Source organism: Mustela putorius, unplaced genomic scaffold (assembly GCF_011764305.1).
Source record: "Mustela putorius furo isolate JIRA1106 unplaced genomic scaffold, ASM1176430v1.1 tig00000551_pilon_pilon_pilon, whole genome shotgun sequence".
NCBI lineage: Eukaryota > Metazoa > Chordata > Mammalia > Carnivora > Mustelidae > Mustela > Mustela putorius.
This window is the reverse complement of record NW_025421412.1, coordinates 11609118-11629487: the sequence shown is the minus strand read 5'-3', so window position 1 is coordinate 11629487 and position 20370 is coordinate 11609118. Positions and strand designations below refer to the sequence as shown.

Sequence of the window (20370 nt, the reverse complement as noted above, 5' to 3'; positions counted from 1 at the left end):
GTTTATTGATGTGAAATGTTGGGTCCTGGGGGCAAAGGTCCAAGAAAGAAATCATGAGATGTCTTTGGTGCAAAAAAAAAGGTTTTACTGAAGCTGGGGGATAGGATCCCTGGGAAGAAAGAGCAGCGCTAGGATTGTGAGGAGGGACTTGGTTATATGCTTACAAGTTGGGAGGGGCTTAGGGATGGGGAAGTGTCTGAAGAATGTGGAAACAAGGTTGCCAGGACCCTGAGGGTCATTTTCTATTGTCTTGCAAAGCCTTGCCGGTGAGACCCGTTCCAGTGGATATCAGTGTGCCTTCTGTTTGGAGGATGGTTGCTAATGCCTATCTTGGGGGTCAGGTAGAGATAAAGGAAATTTCCAAAGGGACTTTTATTTGCCTAAGAAGACTAACAGGATCCTGTAGATGGGGCTAAGGTCAAGCTAAGGTTGCCTTTTGCTTCTAGCAAAGTACTGACATTGAGGCATTTGAGTTCCTGCAGGAAGGTCGTTGGGCCTGTCCCAGGCACCTCCGTGGTCCATAAGTAGTGAGGAAGTTTAATTAAAATATCTTTTACCTTTGCTCCCCACATCATTTACTCTTTTCTCCATAGAGTAATCGCAGATCTTTTGTTAGATTTAATTCCCAAGTACTTAGTAGTTTTTATTTCTATTGGTAAATAGTTATTTTTTACACTTGAATTTTCTAAGTGATCACAAGTGGAAGATTGTTAACTGATACTTCTGTGTCTTTTACTCTCTTATTCTCTTTTTCTAAGAAGAGAGTTACGTGTAAATAATGGCAGTTTTGTTTTTCTTCTCATCCTTCTGCATTTTCTTTCATAGTTGGTTAGTGTGAGCCTCCTTCTGTGACGAGTATTGAATGTTAGAGGTGGAACAGGCATTCAGTCCATTAATGTGTGAATTACAGTACTATATTTTCTGAGATTTCGGAGATAAATCCTAATGTAGTACATTATTTCAGATTAGATGATTATTTTTTAAACATTGTTGGGTTGAGTTTAATATTTTATTTAGGATTATTTTATCTGTCCATAAAGGAAAAACAAATTGTCTCATAATTTTTCTTTCTGGTAATGGCCTTCTGTGGTTTGGGAAGCAGTGTTATATAGCCTCAGAAAGTGAGGTGGGAGCTATTCTTCTTTTTTCTCTTCTTGAGAACAATGTCTGTAAGATAGTATGTCCTTAAAAGTTATGTAGACTTCTATAGACTTTTGGTGGGTAGATTTTCTTCACTATTATTTCAGTTACATTAATGGGTAAAATTAGTCCAGTTTTCTATTTCTTTTTTTAGAAGCTTTTTTTTTGGAAGTAGCTTTTTTTGGAAGTATACATAGAAGTAAACATTTATAAAAGTAATTATATGAATGTACTTTCTTGTGTTTTAACATTATATTTGAGAGGTTCATTTATATTGCTACATACAATTGTAGTTTGTTCATTTTAACTGCTTTTTTATTTTTTAATTTTATTTTTAATTTTTAAATTAAATTTTTTAAAATTAAAATTTTTAATTTTATTTTTTAATGTTTTATTATGTGATTCCACCATAATTTATCCATCTCACTTCGTGCACCTTTGGGTAGTCCGGTTTTTGCCTATTACAAATGGCCACTGAGAACGTTCTAGTCATGCCTTTCGGTGGACGTGCGTTTGCAGTCTGTTGTCTGGGAGCAGAGTGGCAGAGGTAGACACACATGTGCAGCTTTAGTAGACGCTCCTGAACAGTTTTCAAAAATGATTACCAATTTTTGTTTCTTCTTGAATCAGTTGTAGTAAATATATTTTCCCAGAAAATAATCTGTTTCATCAAAGCTATTGGTATGAATAAAGTATTGTTTTTTTACTGTCCGCCATGATACGTCTTGTATTATTCCTAATACTATTTATGTTCCTTTCTTTGTCTTCTCATCACAGTTGCCAGGCTTTCCATTTTACTTGACTTCTCAAACAACCAACTTTGGGGGCACCTGGATGGCTCAGTTGGTTGAGGGTCTGACTCTTGATGTCCACTAAGGTCACAGTCTCGGGGTCGTGGGATCGAGCCCCACGTTGGCCTCTGTGCTCAGCACAGTCTCTCCCTCTCCCTCTGCTCCTCCCCATCACTCGTGCTCTCTCTCTCTCTTTCTCTAAACTAAAAATCTTTTTAAGGAAAAACAACATTGGATTTTATTGATTCCTTCTATTGTGTCTTTATTTTCCACTTTACTAACATCTGCTCCCGGCTTTCTCAATTAGCATCTGCTCTCATTCTTTCTAATTTCTTTAGATTATTATTACTTTCTTTAACTTAATTGAATATATTTAACTCTTTTTCAGTCTTTTTTTAAGCTCAATATTTTAAAATTATATCAACTGTTTAGTTATATCTCACCACCTTTGATAAGTAGTAGTCTCAATTTTATTCACTTTTTTAAAAAGATTTTATTTATTTATTAGAGAGGGAGAGAGAGCACGTGCGTGTACATGAAAACACGAGTGGAGAGTGGGGCAGAAGGAAAAAGGGAGACAGAGAATCTCGGGCAGAATCTGTGCTAAGTGGGGAGCCTGATGTGGGCTCCCTCTCACAGCCCCAAAACTATGACCTGAGGAGGATGGTCGGATGCTTAACCAACTGTGCCACCCAGGAGCCCCTCAATTTTATCTACTTTTAGTTATATTCTAACATTCATTATGATATTTTCCATTTTTGATTTCCAGTATGTGAATTTTTTGTTTGTTTTACATTACTTTTAATTTTGATATTGATTTCAAATTTAATTGCATTGCGGTCAGAAAATACAGTCTGTGAAGTATTTATATTTTGCTGTTAGTGGACATTTCATATAGCACTTAGTATGCAGTCACTTTTATAAATATTTTATATATAATAAAGTGTTCTCTAAATACTGAGTACCACCCGTATACACCCACTTATATAACTTTTTATGTTCTGTATTATTAATTTTTGTCTCCTTGATCTATCAGTAGATGCTAAAAACTAAATACATGTCTGGGTGGTTTCTCTCCTTTATTAGTTTTTTTAATTTTTGTGTTGTGTAGTTTGGCACCACTGTGTTTATAAACATAATACTTACATGGGGTGCGCAAGCGGCTCAGTTGGTTAGGCATCTGGCTCTTGGTTTTGGCTCAGCTGTGGTCTCGGGGCTGTGGGATTGAGCCCCAAGCCGGGCTCTGCGTGGTCAGCCCGGAGTCCGCTGTCCCTCTCCCTCTGCTCCTCCCCACCCTGCTCACGTGCTCTCTTTGCCTCTCTCTCTCTCTCAAATCAATAAATAAAATATATTTTTTAAAGATTTTATTTATTCATTTGACAGACAGAGATGACAAGCAGGCAGAGAGAGAGGAGAAGCAGGCTTCCCGCCGAGCAGAGAGCCCGATGCGGGGCTCCATCCCAGGACCCTGAGGAGATCATGACCCGAGCTGAAGGCAGAGGCTTTAACCCACTGAACCACCCAGGCGCCCCTATACATGAAATATTTTTAAAAAGTAATAATAATAGTGACACATCACGGTGACTTTATCTCCAGGAATGCCTGTTTTGCCCTTGAGGCCTAATTTACTTGACAGGAATATAGTGACATGACGTCAGCTTTCTTCTGTTAGTACTTCTCTGATACTTCTTTTTTCGTCTTTTTCCATCAAGTTGTCTGTGTTTTTACTGATGTTTTAGACTTGTTGGGGGTGGGTAGGAGACATTTCAAAATAGAGAAGTTGTCCATGTATGTGTATTATTATCACTAGCGTATTTGAATTTTTTTGTACCAGTGTGTAAAACAACTTTGTATAATGTCTCTCTTTTTAATTTCCCTAATTTTTTTCAAATCTTTTTTTAGTAATATCTTACCTTTTTTTCAATGTCTTTCTTCTATATCTTAGTCATTTTAAAACTTCTGAAATTATAGTTGTTTTCAGATTGTTATAAATTTAGGTTCAGGGGATGCCTGGGTGACTCAGTCAATTAAACATCTGCCTCGGCTGAGGTCCCGGTCGCAGGGCCCTGGGATGGAGCCCCATGTCGGGCTCTGCACGCGGCAGAGAGCCCGCTTCTCCCTCTGTTCTCCCCCATTCATGCTCGCACTTGTGCGAGTGCTCTCTCTCTCAAATAAGTAAGTGGGTTCTTGGGGATCTAATCCTCCTATTTATTGCACATACGGAATCTCAGTTGTGATGGGTTTTTTCCTCGTGGGTTTTGAATTTTGGATTCTAAGTGACTCCCAGTCGGAGTTTTATCTGTAAATCCCATGTAATCCCAGGGTGAGAGAGTGGGCCTCAAGTGTAGTCTTACATCTGCTCCTGCTTGGCTCCTCGGGGGTGCGCAGCCCTATCCCAGAACCAGTTCTTACGTAACTTTTGATGGGCTCTGAAAACACATATTTATGTAACTTCATCAATTCATAACTGGTAATGAACTGGTAACTTCATAACTGGTAATTCATAACTGTAACTTCGTAAACTGGCAACACGTATTCATGTAACTCCAACCTCAGATTTCTCATTTCTGAATTCTCGGGCAGGCCAAGCTCCCTCAGCGCGCCTTTTGGATTTTTTTCTCATCTTCTCTCTCACTGAGGGTGTTGCCATTTGAGGCTTGTGCCTTTATGTAGGTAGTGAGCTGAGAGTCAGACCTCTTTCATGAACCCGAACAGATGGCCGTATGTTAGCAGGGTGTGCTCACCCTTTACCCCAACCCTTGCTCACTGTTCTGGTTTTCCAGAGCTTGTTTCTGGCGCCTTGGGTTCTCCCTTTCTTCCTTTTGTGCTCAGCTATGCAAGTGAAATGTTTTTCTTACTTTGTTTACTATTTTTAGATATTCCTAATAGGAAAAATTTCATGTTGTCTTAGTCTGTAATTTTCCTAAATCTAGAAATAGAGATTTAAAATGATAAACTAAAATATTGGCAGATAGCTAGAAACATGAATTTTTTAAAAGCTTTGTGCATTGTGCACTTTTCTTCACACAGTGGCTCTTTTCTTCATTGATGACATAGAATAAACAAGAAATGACTTTGCCATCGATCTAAGTCACCCCTAGAGCTACTCAGGAGGCTGGTTCCGATCCCTCCCTGCTCCCAAACCTTTTGTCCCTGTGTGTGGCTTTGTAAGCATGCTCAGAACTTACTTAACTAAAAGAAGAAGGAAGAATGGGAGGAGGAGGAGAAGAGGAGGAGCGTTTCAAAGAGCCGCTGTGGACGCGCCTGGTTCCTGGCGGCCGGCAGGGACTCCGCCTTCTCTCTGTGTCATCTTCCCTGTCCCATCAGGCAGAGCCCCGAGCTCCTAGGGGCCAGAGGAGGTGGGACGGGGTCCATGGGGCTGAGGTTAGAACATCTGTGTGTGTCCTCTGTTGTCTTCCAGAGCCAAGTTGCACAAATACCTCTGGCAGTGCCATTACCTTCTTTCTCTGCGGGTTCCTCCCACAGGCTGCCAGTGTCCCCCTGTCGGCCGGAGGGCCGCGTGACGCTTCAGCCTTTGGATCGCTTGTGGTCAGCAGAGCAGTATGATATTGTCCCAGTCTATGGGTATGACTTCATTGCAAGAGAAAGCCCTGCCAGGCATTCAGCCGTTTCTACTTCTGTGTCTCATCACCATGTACTGGTCTGTTTTTAGGGAGGAATAATCAACTGGAATCGTCTCTTCCCTCCTTTACGTCAGCGGCGGAATATAAACTATCAGGACGGTCGGCGGTCTGAGCAGCAAGCATCTCCTCCTCTCGAGGTTTCTGAGGAACAGGTAATCAGTAACACCGGTCCTTCCCCGAAACCTCTGTTTCCCACTTGAAGCCATTTTGCTGAACGAGACTTGAAAGAAATCAGGCATATAAATACATATAAATATGAGCATATAAAGATGACAGTTAAGCTGCTAAGGGTAACAATGATAGACACTTGGGCCTTTATTGGCTACTCTGGGAATTACAAGTTTGAGGAAGGTGTGATTCGGAAAAAAAAAATTGTAATCACTTATTTTGAAATCTATAATACTTTATACATACCGGAAACTACCAACGTTTGTTCTCTCTAAGGGCTAGGAGAGAACAAGACAGGACAGGGAAGGAGTGGTGCTTCTCTGGGTATGGATTTTGTATGATTTTGACTTAGGAATCAGGTTAATGTTTTACATATTCAAAAAGCAAATCAACAATAGGGACAACCATAAACTAAAAAGAAACAAATAAATAACCCAACTGTATTTTAAATAAATAACATAATCATAGGAGAGAGGGAAAAATAAATTTTAGTGACTTTTGAACATAATATACCCTCAGTCTAAAGTAAAAAAAGAATTGCAGAGACATCTAAAGCTCTTTCTAGGGTTATGTTCACAGTAGTGTGAGTACAGCAATTCTGAAATTATGTTGTATTTATTGTAGATTTGAGCAAGTGAGGAAATAGGTTGATCTTACTGTAGAAGGAAAATACAAATTCAGAACAGCAGAGAGCAAGGAAGAACCATGAGGTTGGGTTGGAATTAGAGGTACCAGCATAAACTCGTGATTTACTAAGTCTGTGTGTGTGTATGTGTGTGTGGGCATACATGTGTCTTAGTCTGTCTACCTAAAGCGATCAGAAGCAATGCCATCCCATTAGCACTGACCACACCTAGTGCCCAGATCTAGTTTCTAAATATGTTGGCCCATGGACAGAAGTGAGCCTCTAGAGAAATGAAATGGTGGGTTGCAGGCCCAGGGTTGTGAAGGAAACAGAGGACCTGGACCACTGTGCAAGGAATTAAGGACGTGCTCCAGAACCAAGGGAACAGGCCCCCAGGACACCAGGGCCAGCTTGAGGGGGTCCCACTGGCCAAATTGGGCACATAAGATTTGGGTATCAAAATACGTAAGGACAGGGGAGCCTAGTTGGTACAGTCGGTTAAGCAACTTTTGGTTTGGGCTCAGGTCATGATCCTGGGGTTGTGAGATCGAGCCCCACATCAGGCTTTCTGCTAAGCACAGAGTCTGTTTAAGACTGTCTCTCCCTGCGGTGCCTGGGTGGCTTAGTCATTAAGTGTCTGCCTCTGTCTCAGGTCATGATCCGAGGGTCCTGGGATTAAACCCTGCATTGGGCTCCCTGCTTAGCAGGAAGCCTTTTTCTCCCTCTCCCACTCCCCCTGCTTCTGTTCCCTCTCTTGCTGTCTCTCTCTATCAAATAAATAAATACAATCTTTAAAAAAGAAGAGAGACTGTCTCTCCCTCTCCCTCTGCCTCTCCACTTCCCCCCCACACGCTGCCTTTTCTCTTTCTCTAAAAAAAAAATAAATCCTTTAAAAATAAGGATGGTACTTAATATAATCTACTGGATGGGGGAAATCTATGAGTTCATCCTGATATGAGGAAATATATGCATACACACACACGCACACACACACACACAGGAAAAGGGATGTAATAAGGGATGATGGACAGTAGTAGAAAATCATAGTTGTGCAACTATCAGAGCAAAAAATCAGTACGAATCATCAGTACACAAAGAAGAGCAGGCTGTTTATATAATCTCAGAGTATCTCCCCACAAGTTGCTTATTACTTACCAGAGGAAAACAGTTAACTGTACAGTGGAGAAATCAGACACCAGCTTAGCGAATTTATCAGAATCAAGAGACCAGTAATGGACCCAAGACCCATTATGGGCATGCCCTGAAGGGACACATCAGTTATGTGTTACAAGAGAAAATCCCAAAACTTCGATCATAAAGAAAGAGCAGATAAACCTGATTTGAAGGCTATTATGTAAAATACCTGACCCATGTTCTTCAACAGTACTAAGGTCATAGCTGTTCCAGATTAGAGCCTAAGGGGCCCATTAACGACGCGTCAGGCATGATTCCGAGCTGAGCTCTGTACCGGGAAACGTTCTTGGTGAATGGACATGTGAGAGTCCGTCCGTGCAGCCGCACTGTGCATTAGCTCATACACGTATATCGACGTTAAGTGTCAAGGACGTGGCATCTCTGCAGACTGAGGTTGGGAAAGAGAATATTCTTACTGGAAAGTACACCTACGGGTACCAAGAGGTAAAGGGGCATGGTGTGCGCGGCTTCCTCCCACCTGTTGCGGGAGGAGTAGGAGAGCGTGCAGAGACGGAACGCGGCTGCGGCAGAGTAATGGTGATCTGGATGAAGAGTAATTGGGCTCTTTCTATTGTTCTTGAAATTTCTCTGTAAGTTTGAATTATTTCAAACTAGAAAGTTAAAAGCATCTGTGAAAGTAGTTCAGGGTATTGCAGGAACAACACTTCTAAATTTCCTTCTGCACATGTTGCTTTTTTTTTTTTTAAGATTCTATTTATTTATTTGACAGAGATCACAAGTAGCAGAGACGTAGGCAGAGAGAGAGAGGAGGAAGCAGGCTCCCTGCTGAGCAGAGAGCCCGATGTGGGGCTCAATCCCAGGACCCTGGAATCATGACCTGAGCCGAAGGCAGAGGCTTTAACCCACTGAGCCACCCAGGCACCCCCGCATGTTGCTTTCTTATCAGACAAATAAAGGGTAGCATTTTGTAGCTGGTCACAACGTCCAGGCTGTCACCTCCTCTGTCCCCAGACTATGCCAAGGTCCCTTGGACCCAGGGCACCTGCTCAGGGTGGGGCTTCCACTGCCTCCCTGGATTAGGCCCCCATAAACGCCTTGGAAAGAAACGAGCTGACTGTGGCTGATGAATCGATCGAGCTTTTCCAAAACCTCACAGCTTCTCACTCAGGCTGATCATTTTAGTAGCTCCTCGGGCCTGAGAGGTGGAGGAAGGAGTCCATTCTCTTCCGCCCCCATTAGAGAATTTCTAGAAAAATGGTATTCCCATGGATAGGAAAACAACCCAATAATTCAGCCTTTTGTAAGATATTGATGGTAACAGATTAAAAAATAAGCTGCTACTCTTCAGTTCAGGTAAAAAGTAGAATTCTGTTCTCTTACTGTTTACTTGCCAGAACCACAAGTCACATTCCTCACAGAGCAGCCGTTGAGGGTATGAGTTATTTAAAGGTGAGACCGTTCTTCGTGTTGTACTTTGAAACAAAAATGTCAAAACGCGGCAATCAGGAGAATGTGTGTGATTGAAGTCTTCAGGGTGTTCTGATGAATCATTCTCCTTGATCCTTCCAGAAGGACAACAGGTTAACACGTTGTCAGGATCTGTTTCAACAGCATTTACTTCCTTGCTCTGGTGTGAAGAGATGTAAATACATCAGAGGCTGTTGTTAACATATGCTTCCTTATTCAGTAATTTTCTAAACCTTGTTTCTTGTGTTTCTCGATTATCCTGAACATGGCCATTACAGTCTGTCATTTCGTTAGAACAAAGTGTCTTCTCGGGGAGTTGTTTGTTAGGTAGACTCCTGGCAGTTCTTGTGATAGGTGTTAGCCAAACTGTAAAAGAGAAAAAAAAAATGCTCTTGCCTTCAGGATGTTTACAGTAACATTTAGAAATGTGTATTTAATATATATAATCTCTTGGTTAGTTTGTTGAGGCTAGACACTATCTAAAATAATATTTGTTAGTAATGTAATCAAATAGCTTGAATGAACAAGACTTCTTTATACTCCTTCAGTTAAATGTGCTGTATCTTCTTTATTTAAATATCAGAGTCATGCTGTTTATTGCATTAAGAATAATTTTGGGGACGCCTGGGTGGTTCAGTGGGTTAGGCCTCTGCCTTCGGCTCAGGTCATGATCTCGGGGTCCTGGGATAGAGTTCTACATTGGGTTCTCTGCTCAGCAGGGAGCCTGCTGCCTCCTCTCTCTCTCTTTCTCTCTCTCTCTGCCTGCCTCTCTGCCTACTTGTGATTTCTCTGTCAAATAAATAAATAAAATCTTTAAAAAATAAAAAACAATAATTTTTTAAACCAAGAACAATAAAAATGATTGAGGTTTTTCTGATGTAAAAAAATATATATATTCCGGAACTTTAATGAGTCCTTTAAGATAGGAAAGCAAGGACTATGGTAAGAAAGAATGTGCATCTCTTATCAGATCTAGTAACAGTCAGACATACAGCCATAGAAACATTTTGCCACTTTTTCTGCTTTTGCTGTTGTTAAGTTTCTGGCTTCTTAGTTCTTCCCAGCCTACTTTTACTGTTTTTCAACAAGTGGACCCACACATTTGCCAGTTCATCGTCCTTTGAAGATGCCATCCCAGCCCCTCTTAAGAATGTGTCGAAACCAAGCACCACCCTTTCACAGCTCTTTTTAATAGTACAATGCGCTCAAATGTCTACTATGTTAAAAATGAGTGTAGACATTATTCCATTTCTCTTTCTTTCTTTCTGTCTTTTTTTTTTTTTTAAGATTTTACTTATCTGACAGAGAGAGATCACAAGTAGGCAGAGTCAGGGGGAAGCAGGCTCCCCACCAAGCAGAGAGCCCCAGGTGGGACTTGATCCCAGGACCCCGAGATCATGACCCGAGCCAAAGACAGCGGCTCAATCCACCGAGCCACCCAGGCGCCCCTGTTTTTTTCTTTTTAGCCAGAGATTCTCATTTTACACCTCACATAACAAGGAACTTTTTGTCCTATTAGCATCCTATTTTTTTTAAATCAAAGAAGGAAAAGACTCACTAAGTTTGTCTTTCTCAAACCCTCCCCATCTTAGAAAACGGTCCTTCAGTGTTTTCTTAGCGGGATACATGGGTAAAATTGGACCAGGAAGTTAAACGGGACTAAACCAGAGCTAGGACTCAACAGAGGAAAGAGAAACTGCTGAGGATCTCCATGTCCCCCTTTCCAGTCACGCCTCTTTTCCTCCTCATCAGCCAAGAATCACCATCTGTCTGCTCCCATCAGAGCTGCCCTCCTGTGCTGCAGAGCCCAGGGTGGGGAGCCCGGCCTGGAGACAGGGCTAGTCGGCTCTGCCCAAGTGTCCTGGGGCCAGGGAAACTAAAGCAAGGACTGCCAGCGGCATGTGTCAGCCTGGGGTGGAAAGTGCCTTACATTTGGGGAAGCACAGGGGCGTGAGATTGGAGTGGAGGATAACCTGAGCAGCCAGGCAGGCTCCCCAGCGTCCGCTGTGCCGTGGGAACTCCCACTTCTGCCTTTCGGACATCAGGAACCGTGGGAGGATCTTACACGGGGCGTTACGTCACTGGGTTTCCCTGGAGGGTAGACTGCAGTGGAGGGAGGAGCCTGTTAGAACTGTAGTGACGTGTGTGACTTCTTCCCCTGCTGCCCAGGAACTGTGCTTTCAAGTGCTCGTGAGACTCCTGCCTCGATGAGGTCTGTAACCGCTAGTACGTTTGTAACACCCGAGGCCTGTCCTGGGAATCCTGTTCCTGTCCTCTGAAATGTTCATTGACCCAAGCAGAGAGAGAATGGCTTTCAGCACCGAAACCCTTCAGTCTCAGCTGGAAATAGCAAAGCACATTGAGTCTGAGAGCATCTTAGTCTTAGTGAGGTTCTCTCCTCTCTCCCCATCTCAGGAGTCTTCGCCGAAGTCCCCGGGAAAACCCACCTCAACTCCAAGTACTCAGACTTACGCAGACCACCCCCTCGCTGACATTTATTTGGGGTACCCTTTGCACTTCTGCTCCGTGCACTTACAATTACAGTGAGTTGGGAATTGGCCCAGCGTGACTCAAGTCTTGTCTGTGTTCCCTGGGGGAGGTGAGCCCCGTGAGGGCGAGCACCATTTCTCCCCGTTTCCCCCGTGGCACAGCGCCCGACACACAGAGGGTTCGCAGCAGTGGTTAGAGCGGGGCCGAATGGGAAGGTGTGGTCAAAAAACACTGGTTTTGCCCTCACAGGTGCGTTAGAGAGTGGTAGGACATCAGACTTTTCCATCTGAATGCCTAGATGAGAAATAGGTTTTCTAAGGGAATACCAAAGCTAAAGGTATTGGGATGAAATATTGCATGGCACTCGAATAGTTAACCAGGGTTTGGGGGTACCTCATTCTGCTGGTTATCCTAAAAGGTACAAACAGTGGAGCTCATCCAGTCTGTCACGAGGGCCTCCTTGGTACCAAAGTCGGAGCTAAGCAGAAATTAGCTTAAGCAAAAATAAGGGACCTCTGAGCGGGTCTGTAGCCTGCGGGAGCGTACGATAACCAGTGACCGTTCAGTCAGCCAGCGGCTGTGATCAGAGGGATTCGGCCCTTCCGAGGAGGAGGGGCGTGGTCAGGTGACCGTGGGAGAGGGGTGCACTGATTCCCAGGGGATCTAACCATACCCCAGAGGTCACATGATCCTTACAGCACAGGGGAGGCAAGGGCGAGCCGAGTCTCCCAGGACTTGCTCCCTCGGGGTGTGCATGGGGCCCTGGGCAGTGGCCCGCACGGACGAGCCAGCCAGCGTGGGATTGGGTCGGGCTTCTCTGGGTGGGCATCACTTCCTGCAAGTGTCAGGATTTGGGAACTAAAAACCCCCAAAACCATTTGTTTTTGACACCCTTAGTTAAAGGGAAGTTAAAGAAAACCACAGTCCTACTTGAACAAAACAGCAGAGGAGCAGTTCACTGGGAAGAATTGCCATGCATTTCATTGGAATGAATGTCCTATTTTATTAGTCTGAATTGCAAGTAGAAGGCCAAGGTAGGGTTTCATTTATTAAACCTTGAGTAAGAGTCATCTTTTTTTGTTTTTTGTTTTTTTTTAAGATTTCACTTATTTATTTGACAGACAGAGATCACAAGTAGGCAGAGAGGCAGGCAGAGAGATAGGGGAAAGCAGGCTCCCCACTGAGCAGAGAGCCTGATGCAGGACTTGATCCCAGGACCCTGGGATCATGACCTGAGCTGAAGGCAGAGGCTTTAAACCACTGAGCCACTCAGGTGCCCCGAGGACTTTTTTTTTTTTTTTAAAGGAAAGGAAAACCAATATGGGTTTATCTCCATCTCTATAGGTTTCTTTTCTGGTTTAGCAGGGTCTCTTTTTAAAAAACATATTGCAGGAAAAACACATTTGGCCTCTTTGCCTGGCGAGTGCCCTCCTGCTCTGCCTACCCGTGGGCAAGTTCCCACAACCTGCAACCCACTGGCTCACTGAGGGCCTCAGAACTTGACCAGAAGCCACTGACAGAGTCCAAGGGCACTGAGGGCACCTTCCACGCGGTGGGGCTAGAATTCCAGTGCCAGCCTCTCCTTGCTGCCCCCTGTGTCAAACCACCTCTGAACCTTGCCTCTAGAAAGCCAGGCCTTCAGCTACAGAAAACCACACTGGTGGCGTTCCGTGCAGGTACCGTTAGGTTTTACAAATGAGCGCTGTGGAAGACAGGAAAGCATAACACATTCTCGGGATGTTAACCCAGCTACACCTGTTTCTTTTTTTAAAAGAAATTAGAGAAAAGGATTATTTAGTTGTTTGGGCTAGAAACCCAGGAGAACTGTGTTCTGATGTTCTGTGGTGAGAAGTTTTAAGCAGAAGCTTCCCAGCCATGCACAAGCAGAAGGACGGTACTTACTGTGCTCCAAAATGGGAGAAGGAATGTTGAAAGAAATGCTTTCCAGAAAATTCTATGGGGCATTTTCTAAGTTTCCCGAGCAGACTGACTGCCGCGAACCCAGCCGGGCCCAGGCTGAGCAAGACTCAGGGTGTGTGCTGGCCTGTGTGGCCCCATGCTCTCCCTGCCATGGCCCCAGTGCTTTATCTACTTTAGCGTTTTGGGCCCTGTTCATTGTTGGCCGGTTCATTAAAGAACTCATATCACTAAACTGACCCCTTCTGTTACCACTACTGGGAACTTCCGTGTGCCAGGCTCTGTGGTTCTGTGTTGTGGGGGAGGGGACACACAGCAGGCGTGGTCCCGGCCCCCCCAGAGCTCGCTGTCTGCCAGGAAAGATGGGCAACACCCGAGTCACCCAGCCCAGCCCACTGCGGGCACCTTGCACAGAGCCTCGCAGCCGCTGAGAGAGTCTGGGGATCATTGCTGAATTAGTGACACTTCCGTGCGGGTGTAACTTAATTTAAACTGATCAGGGTGTATTTTCGGATTTTTATCGAGTCAAGACCTACAAATGTTACACTGACATTTTCTCTTCCCTTGGATGTTCTAATAGCTGAACTAAAAAGACAGGAAGCAGCCCGTAGAGGAAACAAATTGGGTTTTCAGTGAGATTTAATGTGTTTTGTGGCTAATACATATGCTGGGGATAGGGAAGGAGGTAGACTGAGTGTCTGTAAATACTGTGATTTTATAATCATCAGAATTTAGCATTTGCTAGAATTTATACAAATGTAAGTTTTTCTTAGCGTCACAAATAATAAGGGCTTTTGTTAGAATTTTATGCTTACCTTTTTAAAAAGATTTTTTTCTATCTTTTTTTACTTAGCTTAGTTTCATAGGCCAGTTCTTCTGTGGGATGTTTAACCACTAGAAATATGTAACAGAAATCATTCTTGGCCTGTGTTTAAAACGTGGCTGTATTTGTCTATGACAGGAGATGTGTGTGAGGGTGAACTTCGCCCCAAGCCAGCGTTTAACCGGGTCCCTGGCCTCGGGGCAATAGCACAGCCTTCTCCCTTGATGGCAGTGACCAGGGGGGCTGACTGCGGCCCCAACACTCTCCCCCAGCTGCTCGCTGCCAGCCGGGGCTCCCAGCAAACAAGCATGTGTTTGATTGTTGTGACAGACACATCAGTTCTTTGGCCAGCAGATGATATAAAACGAGTACAGTGAAAGCAGTTGCAATGAGCGCTGAAAACAAAACCCGAGGGTGGTTTTGTCAGGTGGTGGGAACCTCTGAACTGAGGCCCAGAGGGTCAGCGGGGAGCAGCCGCGCCCCGACCCAGCCCCTCTTGGGTGGGAAGAGACTCGTCACAGCAGGCAGCACTTCCTGGGCACCTGTCGGGCACCAGGTAGCAGGCTCGGCCCTTCCCACGAGTGTCCCATCCCCAGCTTGGGCAACAGCGCGAGCCTGCCGCCTTCGTTCCCTGTGTCGCTGCTTCGCGTCCTTTTTGCCTGGTTATTACCCACGTTCCTAAGCCCAGGATGCGGTTTGATCTTCCCTTGGGTGTTTACTGTTCGGGACACTAGGAGAAGCTTACAGATACACTTTTTTAGTGTAATGAATGGTTCCGTTTTCAAAAAGAAGAACTGTTAACATTATTTCTACTTCGTAAGTTTCTTCACCTGGTTAGAGTTCAAGGTCATTCAGCGGGGGAGATCCTCCAGTCACACTTGTCTTCTCGCCCTGAGAAGACACAGGAAGCTCTCAGCCAGCCTTGGTGAAAGGGGCCCTGTTGCCCGCCGTCAGAGCCGGCAGGCTCTTCAGTGAACGGCCAGTTGTCGAAACCAGCGCCGGTACGTGTGGGATCGTTCATTTCTGAGAACACAGACGGGCTCCCCAGGAAACCTCACAGGCAGAGAAAGCTTTTCCTTCACACCGACGTTGCTCGCATACCCGAGGACACAGCTGGGCCATCGCAGACCTGAGCGGTGCCCTCTGGGGTGGCCAGCACTGGACCAGCCTGCAGGGTGGTCGCTGCTGCTCCGTCTTGGTGGCCCAGGTGGCCACCCATCATCAGCGCCTTCCAGACTCCAAACCACATTCCGAGTCGATGCACGGAAGACTCCAGGACCAGCGGGAAGTTGCGGCCAGCAGCTCCCCTTGCTCCCAGCGTGGGTCCGGCTCACACGCCGTCAGCTCCAGATGGTGACTCGGGATCCGTCAGACGATTCCCACTGGCAGGTGCGAAGAAGCCGCCTCTTCAGCGCTGCGTGGCGTGCGGAAGGTGCTGGAGTGCTGGTACGTCGGGAGCGGCGCGCGGACATGGGCGAGAACGGCCACGGGGCTGGGCAGGCGTGAGCTCGTGGGTAACAGAGAGAAAGCAGAGGACCTGCCCACCTGCTCTCCGGGCAGCGTTAACGCCACTAAAGAGGGTGGTTCTTAACTGGAAGTCACGGGAATAAACATGGTTAAAGCTTATTTCAGTCCAGGGAACAACGTGGGAAGGATTGCCTGGATTGGACGTGCGTCCAGCCCAAGTCCCGGAGCGCGTGTCCCTGAGCGTGCCGGCCGGGGCTGGAGCAAGCAAGGCGAGCCACGCTCAGTCTGAAGTCCCCAGGGAAAGAGGCAAGTGCGGATTCTGGCGATCAAATGGCAAAACTGATGCTTCATGTCTGTGGAGCCTGAAACAGATGATCAGGCAGATGCCTTGAGTGTTAAGAGTGTTGTGGTCTGTAGGCCCGGCCCCTGCTCCTGCTAACACAGGATGTCATCAAGACATCTGACTACATCTTGCCACTGAGGGATACAGTGGTGACATGTGGAATGGACAGAGACAATATGAAGTGGGTTTTTAAATGGTTAAAAATCTCTAAAAAAATTGTCAGCTAACGACTCGAGGACAAAGGGAGGTCTCTAATGCGTTCTGGGCCCGTCTCCAACTTTGCCTGCTTGGCATTTTCATCAATAATAACTTGAGGGACCTTGTAGAAGTTCGCTAATCAGACTCGGGAATGACACAGTGTTGAGGGAGCTGAGTAATCTAGGAGACAACAATTTAAACTGAAATCCATTTTGGTTATCTAGAAAATGACCAGAGGCCATTTCACGGAGATGCGTGTGGTCCTGACTCCAGGAGAGCAAGTACAGCTTCCGGGGTAGGAGTGAAGCCTGGCTTGAGAGCCTTTCGGGTGAAAATACCTGAGTGTTTTTAGCAGGCGTCGGCGTAACTGGCTACACCCGTGTGATGTGGCTGCACGCGCGGGAGCACGGGCACACGCGCACGCGCACACGGGCCCGCTGCAGACGCGCTCCCCGCTGCACTGAGGGCCGCAATGCCAGGCCGGCGGCGGGCCTCGACGGGAGCACTCTACTTGGACGTGTCAGGTCCAGAGATGCAGGAATGACTAAAGCAGCCGCGGCCTTTATTCCCTTGTTCTAGAAGGCTTACAGCACAGTGGCAGCGAGCGGCCCTCCCTGCAGTTACAGGGAAAAGTCACAACCGTGGTGAACACAGGACAGAGGTCAGTGGAGCCACAGAATTCTCGGGGGCTCCTTCCAGTCTGGGAGAATGGGAAAGGGCCGGGCACCTCCGGAGCCTGCAGGTGAAGAGGAGCGAGCCAGGCCAGAGGAGGAAGCACCAGCAGTGAAGGCAGGGCCGGGCTCCACAGGGCCTGGGCCAGACCAGGAGTTGGGGTGCTGGCCTAGAGAAATAGGGGAGACTGGGGGGGCTGCCTTCAGACACTCGAAGTGCTTCACGCAGAAAAGGGAAGAATAGGGTTGTCGTCTGTTATTTCAAAGGGCAAGATTAGGACCTTTGACGTCCCACGGAGGGCAACTAGTGAGAGGCAGAGTCTTCTTGGATTGAGGAAGAACTTTGCATCCCAGCCGGTTAGTGGGTAGTGTGTGTGACATTCTGGGGAAGGTGGTTCTTTCCTTGGGCAGGAAATGAAAGCAGAAGATTCCTCCCAGTCTGTCCGCACTGTCCATCAGCCTGGGACGTGGAGCTGGTCATCGCCTGTGGGACCTTGGGTCTCCCACGTGTGAGGGCTGTGCTCGAGGACGGTCCTTTTCCCAGGCCCCGGCTGTTCCCGTAGAGAACAGCTGTCAAATGTCTCTGACCACAGCCCACAGTGGGAAACACGGCACACGGCACACATGTGTGTGCCTGTGGAGAACTGAAATGAGTTCTATGGAAGAAAGACCCTCACTACGTGCATTTTTTAATGCTAACCTTAACCCACTAAGCGTTCATGACGCACAAATGAGAGATAACAGCCTGGGTTTGAAAGACAGCATCTTTGAGAAGTGCCCCTGCCTGTGCGCTCCGTCTCCCCAGGATGAACCTCTTTCCCAAGGCTCCGTGAGGGACGAGGGCTCGGGCCATTCAGGCAGTGCGGAGAAGTGACCCCAGCCTCCTCCCCTGCCCTCTCCCTCCCCATCCCCCTCACTTTGGCCCCTCAACGCCCTGCTCTCCCCTGCCCTGCTCACGCACACCCGACTCCCGGAGTATCAGGTACTTTCTTTCCGCTTCGTACCAAGCGCGTTGTTTTCCACGGGAGAGGTTAGAAACAGTGACCAAGTTCTCAGTCCACAAAGGCCTCTTTCACCCACATGTGGTGAAAATCTCAACAGTTTGTGTCACTTTTCATTACATATTATTGCAAATGTATATCTCAACAAAAGTACAAAGAAGAGCTTCCTTTGGCTCGTCTGGGGTCATAAATATCTTTATGGCACATTTCTAAATGGGAAAGTAGGTTACCAGCAAACTCGAGTGGCACTGCCCGCTTCACTGAAAACCGTATGCGCGAGCACAGGAAGCCTCTAGTCACAGATGCGGGATTTGTGGTCCAGAAAACGCAAGCCTCATCCTCCCTGAGCTCGATGACGCTAGCCACCTCCTTCCCCCGGCTTCTGCCCCAGGCCTCACCCCCTTTGTGTGTGGTTCTCTGCTGCTGCCCAGGGAGCCCCCCGCCCTGCCCCCCAGCCAGAAACTTAGCAAATGCCGCAACTCATGTGGAAGGTTAACAAACGAGGTGTGGGCACCCAGGGGACCCTCTCTGGCCCGGTGGTTCCAGGAACCTGCCCGTGCTTTTGTCACAGGTGTCTCCCAGCATCAGGGATAATCTTCTGTTAAGCGACTGTGCTCTTATGCAAGGAAACATGACTTGAGGAGTTCACAGGAATCGGATTTGATACCGAAGGAGAGTGCAAAGCCGTGTAAGCACTAGGCTGCAGGAACAGACCGGCTTTCCCGGCAGCATCCTGGGGACTCATCTACCCACTGTTCATCCTGGCAGGTCGCCGGACCCTGGGGTGCTCCTTCCTTGTCTTTAAGATAGGATTAAATGAGATAACTGTACTTGTTAGCTATATGGTAAGCACTTTGAAATGTCGTGCCCGTTTAACATTTTTTTTAAAAAATCAGATTTCACCCTACAATGAAAATTAGGGTTCTTGTTTTGTTTTGAAAACAAAACCCTCGTAAGAAACATTTCGGAGGCTGGTGGGTTAGTAGTCGAGTCACTGGCCTCATTGGGTTTCTGGTTGTGTTTCTGTTTCCAGGTTGCCCGGCTCATGGAGATGGGATTTTCCCGGGGCGATGCTCTAGAAGCCCTGAGAGCTTCGAACAATGACCTGAATGTGGCCACCAACTTCCTGCTGCAGCACTGAGGGTCCTGGACAGCTGCACAGACACTGGCCGGGCGGCTGCCCACCCCCAGCGGGCTCAGCCCCACCACCAAGGCAGCCCGGGCCCCCCCGCGCCCTCCCTGGCTGACCTCCAGTGCTCTCGTGGGCCTGCGGTGGTCCCTGTCGCTCCTCCCGTAATTCCAAGGCCATTACCGTTTTTAAAAAGTCTCGAAAATAAGTTTGCCATTAAGTCAGCATGTATTTTCTATCTTTATTTTTTTATGGGGCATTTTCCTGAGTTCGGCCAACCGTCACCTATTCCTGATGTGTTTAAGCTGCATTAGAACTGCAGATTTCTGTAAGCAACTGAATAGCACCCCAATGGGAAGTCCTTGCTATTACCATATTATTATTTTCACTGTACTGTGTCGGCCTACATTAGAGCTGATCATAAAGGGGAAAGGAGAATGTTATTCAGGAAAAAGATGGCAAAATACTCCTTACAGACTTTTCTCATCACTATTTTTTTTCCCTCAAATTTGCTTTCCAACCCCAGTTGGCCATTTGGTGCCCCCCTTTCCCTGGGGGGTGAGCAGGACGGATCTGCTGCACTGGGTCTGGGTCAGGCCTGAGTGAGGAGGGAGAAGCAAGAGAAGCAAACCCTATCCCACACCGTTCCAGCCCATTTCAGTCCAGGGAATCTTTCTAACTCCTCCCCCTCACTGCTATTACAGAAAGTAATGATGATCAGGTCCCAATGTAAGGTTCGAGAATACTCTATGAAACTTAACTGGGGTTCCTCACCCTCAGAATATGTACAGTTAGCCTCTCAGGCTGGGGGTGATAACAGGACAGAGAGCGCAGGGGGGTTCCCTGGAGCAGGGCAGGGCCCCACGCTCTGGCTGTCGGGCTGGCAGCGGGAGCCGCAGGAAGGAGTAAGGCAGGGGGGGCCACGGCGAGCACGCAGGGGACTACAGCAGGGGGACCGTTGAGATCAAAGGCAATTATGACTCTCGTGTTCTGTGAAAGGAGCAGAAATGTATCAAATTGATGCAAATTTGGACAAGTGTAATACTTATAATAAAGTTTTTAATGTGTTTTACTTTGTGGTATTTTTTATTAGACTTACCTAAATAAAATTTTGTTCTAAGCTGCATAATTTACCAGTAGTTTTTTGGGTGTTTTTGTTTCTTTTTTTTTTTTTTTTTTTGCCAATGCTGCTCTTTCTTCAGAAGATTCGGGTGCTTTTTTTTTGGAAGTGAGAAAAGTCCCTTTGTTCCTGGCCCCGTGAGGCCCCATCCTTAGGCTTGCTGGGGCCCTCAGGCTGCTCAGAATGAGAGCTGAGACGACTTTCCGGGAGCCCAGCTGGTC

At 46.6% G+C, this 20370-nt stretch overlaps 1 protein-coding gene across 1 annotated transcript in view; it reads left to right on the top strand.

Annotated features, from left to right (window-relative positions):
• The window catches only part of UBAC2 (UBA domain containing 2), a 173738-nt gene extending 153637 nt beyond the window's left edge, over positions 1-20101 (top strand). The window contains exons 8-9 of the mRNA XM_004746091.3: positions 5605-5727; positions 18934-20101. Coding sequence (XP_004746148.1) covers positions 5605-5727; positions 18934-19041 — 231 coding nt within the window. The 3' untranslated portion in view covers positions 19042-20101. The remainder of the gene's footprint in view (positions 1-5604; positions 5728-18933) is intronic.
• Positions 20102-20370: the final 269 nt, after the last annotated feature.